This window comes from Balaenoptera ricei, chromosome X (genome assembly GCF_028023285.1).
Source record: "Balaenoptera ricei isolate mBalRic1 chromosome X, mBalRic1.hap2, whole genome shotgun sequence".
Lineage (NCBI taxonomy): Eukaryota > Metazoa > Chordata > Mammalia > Artiodactyla > Balaenopteridae > Balaenoptera > Balaenoptera ricei.
This window is the reverse complement of record NC_082660.1, coordinates 13,311,430-13,326,129: the sequence shown is the minus strand read 5'-3', so window position 1 is coordinate 13,326,129 and position 14,700 is coordinate 13,311,430. Positions and strand designations below refer to the sequence as shown.

The window sequence follows — 14,700 nt, the reverse complement described above, 5'->3', positions numbered from 1 at the left end:
AACAAGCTGAACTTGGTTTGTGTGAAGTAGCCTCTAAACTGTTTATTTATCTCAGGGTTCTCCATCCTTCAAGATGAACCCAAATTGTTTGTGGGGCAAAGCAGGGAAATTCAGGGCTTATTAATAATGAGGAGGAAGGCCAGGTTCAGTGGGGGAGTGAGGGCAGCCAGAAGAACAGGGTTCAGCCATCTGCACTTATGGGGAATCATCACGTCAACAACAGGGTGGGGCCAGGATCGTCTTGCTGTGGAAAATCCCTCCGAGCAGCAGCCATTGGTGGGAGGACTGCTTTGTTTATTGCTTAATCTGTCACTGTTGAGCTGCCTGCCTCAGGGAGGCTCAATTTAAGATAGATTGAAAGGTAGTGTCTGTCAACTGAATAAACACAGATGGTTTTCCACAGCCAAAATTGATTTTTTTTTTTTTTCCTCACCAAAGACATAAGCTCTAAACGTGATTATCTTTGGAAGCCAGGAGTGAAATGTCTTAGCTCCAGCCGCTGCCACACTCAGCCCTAACGGAGAGGTGATACCACGTGGGGGCTTGGGTCTCCCTCACCGTGATTTTAGGTTCCGGAGGTGAAATAAAAACTTGACTTCCCTAGAGAAAGGCCCGGCTGAGTTCCTCCCAGTGAGAAAGTTGGAGTCAATCCATCAGTTGATTCACAAAATAATTTGATCAGTCCTCTAGGTCACTGGCTGGCAAAGGCCTCCTCCAACCTTTTCACTGAAGAGTCTCAAAGAGGTGATAAGATTTGCCTAAGGACACACAGCTAGACCCAGACATCGATCTCCTGTTTATCCAGAAGCTAGAAAGGAGGCCAGACACAGTCTATGCCATGATGTTAACTGAAGGAAGCATTAAGATAAGTCCTACTCCCAAAACATCTTCGGAAGCAGGGAGATCAGAGATGCTTGAACAAGTCATGATAGGAACCCAGAATGCTATGCACTTTAGCATATGTATGTATGGAGTCACTTATACTCAAGAGTATTGAAGAAAGCCAAGGGTAAAACTGTGGAGCAGCAGTTCAAGATAACAGGTGCGTGGAGGTTGAAGAAGTGTGAATAGGAAAAGTACTCTTTGTACAAGGAGGAGATTGAGCAAGGTGTTTTCTTCTGTCTCTTTCAGCTCTAATTACAAAACATAACAAGCTAACGGGATATCATTCATACAGATTATTCGAAGCGATGGAATTGTCTGTCTCCTTCCATTCCACTATTGGGAACATGAGTGTAGAATGGTGGTTGAAGGATTTCTCAAGAGGAGTTGCTGCAAAGGTGGCAGAAGTGGGACAACTGTGAGCAGGTGGCTACATAAATGCTTAAGAGACAGAAATAGAAACAATGATGGGGCTCAGAGGATCTCAGCAATAGAAGGGACTGTCCTCTCATTCTAGAGATTTAAAAAAATGATAGCCATATATATATACATATATATATGGCTAGAGACAGAGTTGGGATGTCAAGCTAAAAATCTTGGTTCTTTCAGGTATACTACCTGTCTTCTTTTCAAACTGTCCCATGTAATTATGGAGCACCAGGAAAGCAGGTGTGTACGGTATGTTAAGTGCATGTAGCAAACAGAAGTGCAGAGGTTCACTCCAGCTAATACAATTATAAATACAGATCTCTACAACAGTCCTGGTCCCAACTTCTAAAGCTCTGCAGACAGTGAGCACTTCCTTGTAACAAGACACAGAAATCTTATAAAAATCTCATGTGGAAAAGAGAGCTGACTGTTCTATCTCACCTGGATAGAGAAAACCGGAACTAAAACTTAGTGTGTGAGGGCTACACATGAGGGCACATTTGCAGAATTTGGATTTATCTGAAAGTGGGGTAACACATTTGCAATCTGTCAGAATTGGCCTGTCTCTGAGTCAAGAAAAACTTGATTCAGGGCTTCCAAAGAAGGAGACTCAAATCCTTTTACTCACTTAGAAAACAAAAAAGATTTAAATCCAGTATTTTTCTGCACATGGGCTGTTTCATAAATACTCTTCATAAGTAGAAACTTAATGTATCTGTAGCTGTCTTTCAATCAGTTCTTAAAGCTGACACCTCCCCCCACAACTTTCTTACACATACTGAGACAGAAACACATATTACTGACATTGAATTCATTTCCTGCCACAGACTTTAGGTAAAGCAGGCATTAAATGTAAACATGTTTCTATTTCTACTCAAATATGATCCCTTTCTTCTCATGTGAAACTACTTCTTCAGCGTAGCAGACAAGGACAGCCAAATAGAAGTAAATACATTTGTCTGAAAACCTATATGGCTAAAATAAATACTATATTTTATGCACTTTTATAAATGTTTGATGAATGGATAGCATGATCAATTTTCCCCGCGAAGGATTTCTCTGATATGGTGGAACCGCACCATGGATGACTGCAACTGGGTAAAAGCAAAAAGGACCTGCATTGAGTTAGAATTCGGAGTGTGAGCTATCACTCCCCAGCCACACCTGGACCTCAATATATGTGTCAGTGTGTTTCGTTGTGTTTTTGCCTTAAAATGATGTGGTGAGTGTTTCTCCTATGTCCTCAGCAATGTCTTTTAAAAACAATCGACACTCAGGGATTTGTTTTAAATTGGCTTCCGGTGTTATCAGCTTGGGGACTGTCCCTTATACATGGGACTCGCCTAGGGTTGACTTTTCATATTACAAGTGTAAAAAAAAGTTCCTTGGTTTGTGATTATAAGTATTCCTGAAAAACGACTCAAATCGTATTCTTAAAGCACTAACTTCTGCTTAAAGAAATGACAAGGTGAAGTCTTTCACAAAGTGGACATTCAGTGTACAATTTCTCTGCTATATAAATCTGGTTGTTCATATAGTTTCTAAGACTTAGTTGAGCACATCTGTATGTCAGGGTTTAATGCTTAAAATAATGGTTTCCTATTTGTTCCCTTTTCTAAAAAAGGGAAAGTTTGCTCTGCGTCAGAAGCAGCATTCACAAGTTGAAATGGAAAACACAGGCCTTGATGGGCCTTTCAAACATAATGGTGACCCATTTGGGCCTCCCCCCAACCCACCCACATCACTCATGAGCCTGCCAAAGGGTCTTCGGAGGGTACCGAGACAACAACAGAGGCGAGGGTTCCTTACCAGCCATAAAGCAAAACCAGGAGTCCCTAGGGGGGCAGGGTCAAGGGTCAGTCTAGACGTACCCCTCGTGACAGATGTTTCCGTTGATGAGGCTGAAGGTGGCCGCGGAGGGGGTGGTGCTCTTGAAGGAGGTCATGCAGGTGGTGCTTCTGCCGGTGCTGTGAGACCGGGTCATCAGGCTGGGCCGGCAACAGAGGAGCTGGGTGTTGAACTGTTTCCTGAAACTCTTGCTCAGCAGGTAGAGGGCAAAGGGGTTCACGCAGGAGTTGGTGAAGGCCAGGAGGCGGGCGCAGATGCTGGTAACGAAGTGGAGCATGGAGGTGTCCACCTCGGAGTAGTGGTAGGAGCGGTACAGGTAGATGACGTGGTTGGGGAGCCAGCAGAAGGCAAAGAGGCCCACAAACACCAGCACTGTCTTGGCCAGGCGCTTCCGGGATTCGATCTGAGGAGAGAGTGACACAGAGACAAAGAGGTGGGCAGAGCAGAAGATGGGGAAAATGAATTAGGGAAATGGACGGGCTCACAAGGCCACAGAAAACAAGTTCAATAGTTCGAATGTGCCTCTGAGAGCAGCTCTTGAAACAAAGTTGATTACATGCTTGAGTGGACTGCACAGTGAAATTCTAGTAAGTGCCCTCTTTGTCCTCAGGAGGGCATTGGTGCAGTTATCAGCCATATGACTTCATGTCTTTCTTGGCTCCACAATTAATAATTTCTTCTTCCCTCTGATGCTTAAAACAGCAGCCAGCTTTGTTCTTCCTCATTCGCCAAACCAAGATAACTGCCTATTATTATTTTTTTTACTCTCAAGTTTTTTCTGGCCTATATAACATAGGAAGGGTCTCAGACAAAAGCGGGCTGAGCATCTCCTTTTTTTCCCAACTCCCTCTGCTACGGCAAGGGGGAAACATTGTTCTCTTTAAAGAATCTGGGGTACACTGGATGTTCACCATTGAGAGGTCTTTCAAGCAGGGAGACAGTTTCACTGAGAACTGCCATTTTCCCCCCATAATTGATGAGGGAAAAAAAGAATTTTAGAGGGTGAAGCCTCCAACTGAGTCACCTACACGTTTTAAATGGAGGGAGAGTCTTTCTGCTTTTCCATCATAAATACCACACGATCTACATTTGGACTAGAAGACAAAAACTGATGAAGACGACAAAGCCAGAGCCCCTGGTTTCTACCATTTATACCACAGGATGAAATTATGGGGGTGACAGGGGGATTGGGGAAGGGAGCCTAACGCTTAAGGAGGGCATCCTGCACTCTGGGCCATCTGGGGGTACATGTGTCTCTCTTGTAATCCTCCAACAGCCTTACAATATATGGGTTATTACCCTCATCATGGATAGAAAACTGACTCTCAGAGAGGGTAAGTAAGTCAGGAAGCCTGGATTTGAACTCAAATCAATGTGAACCCATCTTAATCAAACTACTGCTTTTTCTTCAACCAGCCTCGTTTTCCTGCCCTTTCTGCTTTATCACATGTGGTAACCGTCTTCCTACCCAAACAATGTGATTGGAGCTTAAAGAAGTCACATCCCTATGAGCCTCAACATTTTATTTTTTAAAAAACAACAACACATTTTCCAGATTTTTCTCAAAAAGAAACCCATACTCCAAAGCTTTCAGGTTCTCAACACCTCACTAGCCTAGGTCTCTTTAATAAGAGAACAAGATTCTTAAAGAACACCTGCATGCCTAGTCTTCTGAAGCTAGGAGTTCCTGTTTACCATCTGGCCACAGATCACTCACCTCTTCTACTGCAGAATCAGGCAACATGACCACCCAAATACTGAACTTGTCAGTGGAGTCCTAAAGAAACGCAAGGAATCAAATCCCCAAGGAGGAAATGAATCACTCCTAAGCACCCACCTGCTTCTTGACGTGTATATTCCCTTCCATGGGTAGGTTGTATGCACTCTGGATCAGATTTTTGGCAATGAAGTAGTAGTAAACAGAGATGATCGACAGCGGGATGATGTAGAAGACCAGGAAGGAAGCCATGGAGTGGATTTTGGGGTGCAGCTCATTAGAGTGTGGGTACGGGGCACAGCTAATGAAGGTCTGGTTGGTGCTTTCCTCGTGGAAGGGATGTAGGTCAGAAAACACAGCCTCTGGGATGGCCAGAAACATGGAGATGATCCAGATCAGTGCAGCTTTGAGGCAGATCTTCATCAGGGCATGAGAGCCCTGGATATCCATTGGCCGGACGATGGCTTTGTACCTGGGGCAGGGAAGAGGGAAGTTGTCTAATACTATTATGGATGCATGGGCCGGGACTAGGGTGAGGCCAGTGAGGGCCCTGAGGTGCAATACTTAAGGAGGTGTTGACTGTCAGGTTCATGCAAGTGCCGACTCTGAACTCACAGTGAGTGCCTCCTTAAATGTTGCACCCCAAGTACCTGGCTCACCTCATCCTAGTCCTGGCCCTGAAGGATGCTGCTCCCTTCCCCCAGCAGTAATATTCTGCCCACATTCTTTCTTGATTTTAAGAATACTTCTCAGAAAAGCTGAAGCTCCATTTATTTTTCTTCTTAAATCACAGAAATGAATAACAAAGCATGTTTAACAAAGGACACCGGAACAAGAAGGTTGGCTTTTTTTTCTTTTTTTTTTTTTGGCAAAGCCTTCATTTTGAGTATTCAAATGCAGTTTAGGAAACCTTTAGTCACTGAGTATTTACATACGCCTCTTTTCTTTTTCAAAGGTTGCAGAACAAATAGTCCGCTGAAAAAGTCATACACAGAAGCATCCCTGTAATTATCAAATTAATCTTTCCCCCGCCCTCCTGCTCTCTTTCAGCCTCATCTTCTCTTGCAGTATTTAGGTCCTTCCTGGTTTCTGTGCTACATGTGCCCCTGTCGTGGGTCGAGTGCTCTGGGAATGAGACATTGAGATGAAGTCAGGAGGACACAGAGTTTACTGTTGATGAACACCCGTGGGGAAAGGGAAGGAGGCAGGACTGGGCAGAGGGAGCTGGTAGACCCTGATGCAGGTCTGACAAGGTCTACACCAGCCAAGGTGACCAACCATCCTAGTTTGCCTGGGCATTTCCCAGTTTTAGCACTGAAAGTCCTATGCCCTGGGAAACTTCTCAGTCCCAGTGACCGTGACAGCTGGTCGCCCTACACCAGCCCAATGGGAAGCTCAGGAGCAAAGATTGCCCAATGAAGGGGTTCTGTCTCGGTGGAAATGGCCAAGCCCTTGTATCACCACCTGGCTTGGTCACTGGCTGGGGCCACCCAAAAAGAAGGTGACCTCAGTTGCTACCTGGTTGTGTCACTAGGCAGGAACTGCCCAAGAAGAGCATGACCATAGCTTGAAAGGTGAAGTGGACCCAGAAGGAGCTGAGAGCTGGACAGCGAGTCTCTTCTTCAAGGGAGGTCTGAGCAGAGCATCTCCATGCCTGCTACAACTCCCCATGCAACGCCTAGCACAGTGGGCCACACACCTATTTTGGGTCCACCTGTTGAGAACCCACTAGAGGATGAGCCTTTGGTGGGCAAAGACTGGGTCTTTTTCTATCTTGCTATCTGCCAGCACTGCGATTTGCACACACTGCACAAACATTTGTTCTACTGCACATGAGCTGCTATAGTGTAGAAGGTGATATGAGTTGGGACCACCGAAATGTGAGGGTGTTCATTGTTGAAAACGCCGTGCTGACACTGGGTTCTGCCTCTGATACTCCTTTATATCGTGGACTTCAGTGAGAGAGGAACAGTTATTCCCACTTATTTCCATGTTGATTAAACCTCCATTGAGTTACCACTCTTGGCTGCACCCTGACTCCTCACTCACTTTCTGTGTCCCTCCAGGGAAGGGGGAGTGAGTTGTTTTGTTTTGTTTTTTAAATTTTATTTATTTATTTATTTTGTCTGTGTTGGGTCCTCGTTTCTGTGCGAGGGCTTTCTCTAGTTGCGGCGAGCGGGGGCCACTCTTCATCGCGGTGCGCGGGCCTCTCACTATCGCGGCCTCTCTTGTTGCGGAGCACAAGCTCCAGACGCGCAGGCTCAGTAGTTGTGGCTCACGGGCCTAGTTGCTCCGCGGCATGTGGGATCTTCCCAGACCAGGGCTCGAACCCGTGTCCCCTGCCTTAGCAGGCAGATTCTCAACCACTGCGCCACCAGGGAAGCCCGGGAGTGAGTTTTGAGTGGTGAGTTTGGGAAAAAGAACCTGGCATGTGCTTTGGGCTCAGAGAGGCCTGTGCTTATCTAAGTGTCCCTGACAAGGGGAGTAGCATATCTAATATAGGAGATCAGAGTGTCTGCAAGTTCATTATTGCTGGGCACCTAGGTCACATTCTCCAAACAGCTTTATGAGATATAGAAGTAATTATTTTTATTGTCATCTGTCTTATTTCTATATCTAGTTCTCTGTTCCCACTTCAGGTAGGGGAGAAAAGGTGACTATTTATCAGATATCCCCAACACTCCAGAACAACACTGTAGTCCTGCTTCTGTGTACCCGGGTTTGCTTTTCCGTCCAGAATTTGTATTAGTGCATTTAAAACAATTACAGGGACTTCCCTGGCTGTCCAGTGATTAAGACTCCGCGCTTCCAATGCAGGGGAGGGGGGTGGGTTCGATCCCTGGTCCGGGAACTAAGATCCCACTTGCCACACGGCACGGCGAAAAAAACAAACAAAACAAAAAACAAACAAAAAAAACACTTATTAAAAAAAAAAATTTCAAAGGAGGTTCTACTGTCCTGTGGTGCTTTCTCTAGTCACTAGTCATTTCAAACATTTTAATTCCTAGTTTAGAATGTAGGCAAGGAATTGATATTTTTAATGAAAGATATGTGAATATCCTCAGCCGAAGATGTATATGACTAAAGATATCTCTGATAAATCAATTAGAGATAAACTGGTAGTTATGACGTCCATCTGCATTTTCTGGCAGATAGCAGTCACAAGTACCATTAACTCTCCAAGGGAAGGTGATTCCCTCAGGCATGAAGCAGAAACCAGAGTGAATGGCTTACCTCCTTCTCTCTTGGGAGTCTTGTATTCCTAAGTGCAAAATGCCATGGGAACTATTGAGCCACTATTTCAAATTCACAACTTTTAAAACATAAAAGATAGTATAAAATATTTCTTTTATAGTTTTGCCAGAGAAATAATTTGAATCTAAATCTAAATAAGCCTCTAGATCTATGTACCAGTTTTCAAGAAATGTGGGGATAGAAGAACCTGCTAGATGACGCAGTCAGTCAAATCCTGAATGGAAAATTCTACAGGAATAATGACCCCATTTTTTCAACAAATATATGGCATAAAAGAGCAGAGAAAATGGTTTATAGACTGACTGATATCAGTAGTGCAATATGTAGACTCTTTTTGGATTTTGATCCAAACCAAACAACCATAAAAGATATTTTTGAGACTATTGAAGAAAATCAAATATAGATTTAGTACTGGTGATATCAAGGAATTATTTTTAATGTATTAGGTATAATAGTGGTATTGTGGTTCTGTGCTTTTTAAAAAACTTTATTTATTAAAAACACACCCTAGGACTTCCCTGGTGGCACAGTGGTTAAGAATCCGCCTGCCAACGCAGGGGACACGGGTTTGAGCTCTGGTCCGGGAAGATCCCACATGTTGCAGAGCAACTGAGCCCATGTGCCACAACTACTGAGCCTGCGCTCTAGAGCCCATGAGTCACAACTACTGAAGCCCGCGTGCCTAGAGCCCGTGCTCCGCAATAAGAGAAGCCACCGCAATGAGAAGCCCGCGCACCGCAACGAAGACCCAACGCAGTCAAAAAAACCCTAAAAAACCAAAAACACACCCTAAAATATTTATCAATGAAATAATATAATGTCTAGGGTTTGCTTTAAAATATTCAGATATATTCATATATCATTTATACAATTAAAAAATAAGTAAAAATGCATTGCAAACAGTTTTCTATTATGGAATATTCATAAAATATCAAAGAAATTACAGAAATCCCATTTACTAAACTCTTGCCTTGTGCCAAGCAGAGAATAGCATCGACATGATCTCATTTATGTTCCAGACAACTCCAACAGGTAGGTGCTATTATCCCCACTCTACAGGCAACAAATTGAAGCTCAGATGGTTTCAGAGGTGGTGAAGTCAATATTCAATCTAGGACCAGCTCTTTTCAGGATAGTACAGCTCTTTCAGAAGAAAGCTTTGGGCAAATCCTTCCTAGAGATAGAAAAATAGACCAGCCATTTCCCAAATGTGTACGGAACATACCAACTGTTCCCTGGAAGTCTAATGGTTCTATAGAGCTTGGAACATAGCAGTCTATATCTTCTGGTTTGGGCTGCTCTGCCTGGAGCTCCCAATGAAGGGAGACCCCACTGGGCGGTTCTCATTTAAGAGTGATGACTGGTTGGACTAGGATGGATACTCAATAATCGAAACCAGCCAATAAACTGCCTGGCCAACTACCAAAGAGTCTCTCTTTCTCTTAAGCATTTAAACTGAAAAACTGAGAGGATGTAGTTAGTCAATCATAGATGCTGGAAATAAAATATTATGATGTCGAGGAAGGGATCAGTGCAAGATGAATAAGCAAAGTAGGTAGAGTGAGAGAAAGAGAATGAGGCAGATATAAAAGCAGACGAAGCTGAGATGATGTGGCTCTAAGTCATACAGAGGGTCCTTGGTTCCTGGCCCACAAACTACTTTTGAATGTCCAAGAGGTGTTCTGTTATAATCTTACAATTCTCCCGTTCCCTTTTCACTTGAGTTAGTTTAAGTGGCAACCATTCTTTGTCAACAAAAGAGCCTTATTTAGAACAATTAGACATGGTGGTCATTTAAAGCCATCATCAGATTTTATATCCAGGATCATTTCGCATAGATTATCCCCCCCTTGCAGTCCTTTGAAAGAAAGAGCTGTCAACTTTCGATTGTACTCAAGCGAGAGACTAGTCTATGTCCTATTCTTAAATTCGCCATCACTTTCTTGCCTCCACCTTTTCTTCATGCCTGATTCCAGAAGTCTCCATTCATCTGAAGCCTGTCCTTCCAAATTCCAGCTTATAAGTATCATCTTGAAGCTTTTGCTGATCAATCTAGGCCTCGATAATTCCCGTTCCTTCTCCCAACCTGTCTAATTTTACTCTTCTCGTGTTACGCTTACTCTGCACTACCTTGAATTGCTTGCTAGCTTTCCATGGACATGTCTTTTCTACCTGACTTTCTCATAAGTTCCTGAGGTCAGAAGCTTATATCTTCTCCTCTTCTCTTCTTTCTGTATTACTGAAAATGCACCAGGTCCCCTGTTCCGCTTACCACTTATTTCAAAGTAGAGGCTCAGCAAATACTTGCTAATCAATTAAGATTAATAATATGTGACTTGCAGATGTGTCTTTTATTTTCAACTTCTCATAAGAAAGTGACAGCAGATTCACTTTCGCACACCTAGTAAGAGTCATTCTTCCACAGACTGACCAATTCACTCCTCTGACAATATGGGGCCAAAGACAATTGCTTCCCACTTCTGAAAACATCCGTGCTTCATTTTTCTTATGCAAACACCGGAAAGGTCAAAAACATTCTCTGTGCAAGATTAACATGTCAAAGGGATTCTTGGCAAGTAGAAGTAGCTGGCTTCCACACCCAGGGTTGGAAACCTTTGCCCACAGAAAGGTATGTCTTTTATTCAAACACGGGCAGTTTGTTTAGTTTTAAGGATCCAGCATTTCAGCCCTTATTTGTTCATAATTACCTACCGAAGTCTGTAGGAATTGTTGAACAACAATATTTTAAAACCTCCATTACAATCCTAATGCACGCTACCTGGAGAGGACTGAGGTGAAGAGAAAACGAAATGAACTAAATGTTCTCTAGGGTAATTGACACATTGTCGGCATTTAAATTAGAATCCTAATACCTAATAAGATTTGACAAGACTATTAAACATTGGCTTTATTTTCTCCTGAGAATAACACCAAGAACTTTTCTGATGAAATGTGAGGCAATTATTAGCTGGTTTGTAAAATGACTATAGTCCAGAGCAATGGAGTCTTATCTCCTTTGAGCTATCATGCTGCAAATGGAGAGTTTGCTGGTCCTTGGTGCCCATCCAACCGTTATCTTTAGTTATGTAACAGATTACAGTCATCCTTTTCTGTTCTTCTCTCTGGGCCAAATAACTCCAATGCTCTTTTTCACTCCTTAATATACTCCAGTTTCCTCGGGTCTCTAATGTGAATTTGGAAGCAGAGAGACCTAGTTCCTAATGGTGATTCTACCCACTAGCTTTATGATCTTGGACAAATCACAGACTCCTTGCACCTCAGTATTCTCATCCCTGAACAGGACATAATTCCTGCAACCTTCAATGTAATAACTGATTCGAGCAAAAATAATAAAACCACTGAGGGAGAGGTTTTAGGGGAACAAGATATACACATAGTCTCAAAGAGTTTCCCCACAGATTACTATTTAATTACAAAGGGAAAATGCACCTTTATGTTGGGGAGGTCCAGAGGTCACCCCTCTAATCAAGTGGTCAAACCCAGGGCGAACTTCTCCATTAGGCAGGCACGGGTCTGGGGCCCATGATACCTTTAGAGGCTGAGGAAAATGTTTTAATTTCTTTTAAAATCAAGAAAAAAATGAACGTAATCCACCTTGGATTATATTTATCTTTGTGCCAATACAACTATAAAATATAATTTTTTATATGTTTTATGGAGAAAGGATCCCATAAAGGTAAAAGTGCAAAGGGCCCAGGAAATTCATAATGTGGCCCTGATCAAACTTAGCATCACTGATAGCAGGACAATCTGCAATGCTGTGCCTCCTATGCAATGCAATGGGAAGGACATAACATTGCCTACGCAGTGTTCTTGTTTCCAATTTTTAACCTGAATCTACTATGAAGAAACAATCAGACAAATCCACTTCTGGCACATTCTACAAGATAACTGGCTTGGATTCATCAAAACAGTCAACATCATTGTTTTAGAAGAATGTAGGGGAGCTACTATTCTACCTTAAAGGAGATTAAAGAGATATAACAAGTAATCTTTTTCACAATATGTCATATGTCAAAATATTATGTTATACACCTTAAACTTATACAATGTTATGTGTCAATTATATCATAATAAAACCGGAAAAAAAGAGATATAATAACCAAATGCAATGCATGTGCCTTGATTTGGTCCTGGATTTAGGGGGCAAAAAAAGCTATAAAAGACATTTTGGGGACAATGGAGGAAATTTGATCATGGATTACATATTACTTGGTATTAAGGAATTATTGTTAATTTCATTGGGTATGATAACAGCATTGGGGTTATGTAGGGGTTATGTGTATCCTTGTTCTTAGGAAATACACAAACATACTTAGAAGTGAAAGGTCAGGATGTTTGTACCTTACTTTCCAGAGTTCAGCAAAAAGAAACAAAACAAACAAACAAATATATATACTAGAGAGATATATATTTATTACATACTTTACATATATATATGCTACAAAGAGAGCAAGAACAAAATCTAGGAAATGTTCATTGTGGAATGTGGGTGGGTATTATACAAGAGTTCATAAACAGGTTGGGGAGAAAACTTACTCTAAAATATAGAATTTTTAAAAGATGAACAAGTAGTAAAATAATAATCTTAAAATAATGTGGTATATATTTTATTAACAGTAAATGCTGTTGTCATCGGAAAAACTTTATTATAATTATAATTTCAATGGGATTGAATGTGTCATATCTGATTAGCACCTCTACCAGGAATGAGGGAAGCGTCTTCTCTGTTATGTTCATATTGTTCTCTTGGAGTTGCAATTTTAGTATCATCTACAATCTGTGGGGTTTTGTTTTGCTCTGTTTGGTTTTGGCAGGAATATTTTTAAGCTAATGTTCATTTAGGGAGGTTAATTAAAACTAGATCATGCACAAGCAGATGTCAGTCTGTAATGCCTCTCCATTAGCTGAAAGTGCGGGGAAGAGTAAGGTCATTGTTGAGACTTGTACATGGCGGGAACCCCACTCCTGCTGCCTGAGCTGCACATGACAAGGGATCCTCTGATGTGGACTCAGTGACAGGGTGAGCCTCAATTTGGATACTACACAGTATTAACTTTTAATTCATCCTTATTTTTAAATAAAAATCAAAATAAGTAGAAGTGAACTCCACTTTGGGGTCCATTGTCCCAGAACACACTTTCTAGAAAATTTAGCTAAGGTTTGAGGGAGTTTTCTAAGGGTCTGCAGTGAAGACCTTCTTGTCTCCGGAAGAGGGGAGCTTAAAACTCAGACCAAGACAGAGGATCAAGATCCACGTTACAAAGTGTACTCATAATTTTTCTTTTTCTTATTTTCTTCAGAGAGATCCAGATACAGATCGTGGATCCACGCAGGACCACCTCTGAGTAAAATCCTGAAGTTACATCTTTGTGAATCAAAATTTCCCCTCCATTGTGTTCTCCCCCTGTAGGAGCCCGCTGTCTCCCTGCTTTGAGGAAGGGAGTGTGTATGAGTCATTTGCTCTTTAGTATGGATTCAAGTCAATGAGATCACCCTCCTGTATGTAGAGTTCTACCTCTGATTATGTAAGGAAGGCTCTGTTTCCCAATCAAGGTATTTTTGTTTATTCCTCCATCCAGCAGATGGAAGAGACATTTGGGGTGCAATGGCTACAGGCAGTTAGACTTCTAAATATTTACTTTCTTCAAAGGCTTACTCTGTAACTATCATGTGGGGATTTCTTTCTTGTAACAGATTGCCGAGGAACAAGACCATTCTGTACCTGGGTTTCAATTAGATTGATTCTGTTAAAAACAACAACAATAATAATAGCTAAAACTTACTGGAGACTTCCTATGGATCAGGTAACTAAGCTATGAATTTTGTTTAAAATGTTGCTTTTTATCCTCACAACAATTCTACGTGGCAGGTACTAATATTATTGCTCTTTTACAGATGAGGGAAATGAGGCGAAGTAAGTTTTCCATGGCCACCAGTGCTAAGCATTGGAAACAAGATTTGAGCCCATGCAGGCTGTCCCCTAAGCGTCTACCACCAGGCCCTACTGCTTCCTATAATGATGGTCCTGTGGTTGACCAGGCAACCTGGGCTTTCTAGTGTAGGGGAAGAAAAATCATTTTCCCTCTACCCTTCTTGGTTCTTGACTAAGACCCCGTACAGTAAAAGGCAGCTTAACAGGAGAAAAACAAACAGAAGTTTAATAACATGTATACCTCCTTGACAACATGGGAGAGACCCAGGAAGACTGAGTAACTCCCTGAAAAGGCCCAAGCCATCACCTTAAATACCATCTTCAGCTAAAGACAAAAGAAGTGGGTGGGGGAGCCGGTCCTAGGAGGTTACCAGGCAAAGAACAGTAAAGAAGTATAAGCTCATTCTACAGATTTCAGTCCATGCCTTCTACATTGATAAGTTTCTAGAGATTTAGAGTCATCCTCTTTTTCCTGATACCAAAAGGGAGACACCCTTACAAATGGAGATTTCCCTTATAAATGTAAATGTCTCCTATAACAGGGTAACTTCTACTCAGTTTTTAGAGCTTCTCCTAAATGCGCTATTTTCTTAAAAAAAAAAAAAAAACTCAA

General features: G+C 42.1%; 1 protein-coding gene across 1 annotated transcript in view; it reads right to left on the bottom strand.

Moving 5' to 3' along the window:
- Nucleotides 1-3,066: 3,066 nt before the first annotated feature.
- GRPR (gastrin releasing peptide receptor) overlaps nt 3,067-14,700 on the bottom strand; it is a 37,537-nt gene continuing 25,903 nt past the window's right edge. The window contains exons 2-3 of the mRNA XM_059910953.1: nt 4,997-5,348; nt 3,067-3,562 (exon numbers count right to left, since the gene is read on the bottom strand). Of these exons, the coding sequence (XP_059766936.1) occupies nt 3,173-3,562; nt 4,997-5,348 (742 nt within the window). The 3' untranslated portion in view covers nt 3,067-3,172. The remainder of the gene's footprint in view (nt 3,563-4,996; nt 5,349-14,700) is intronic.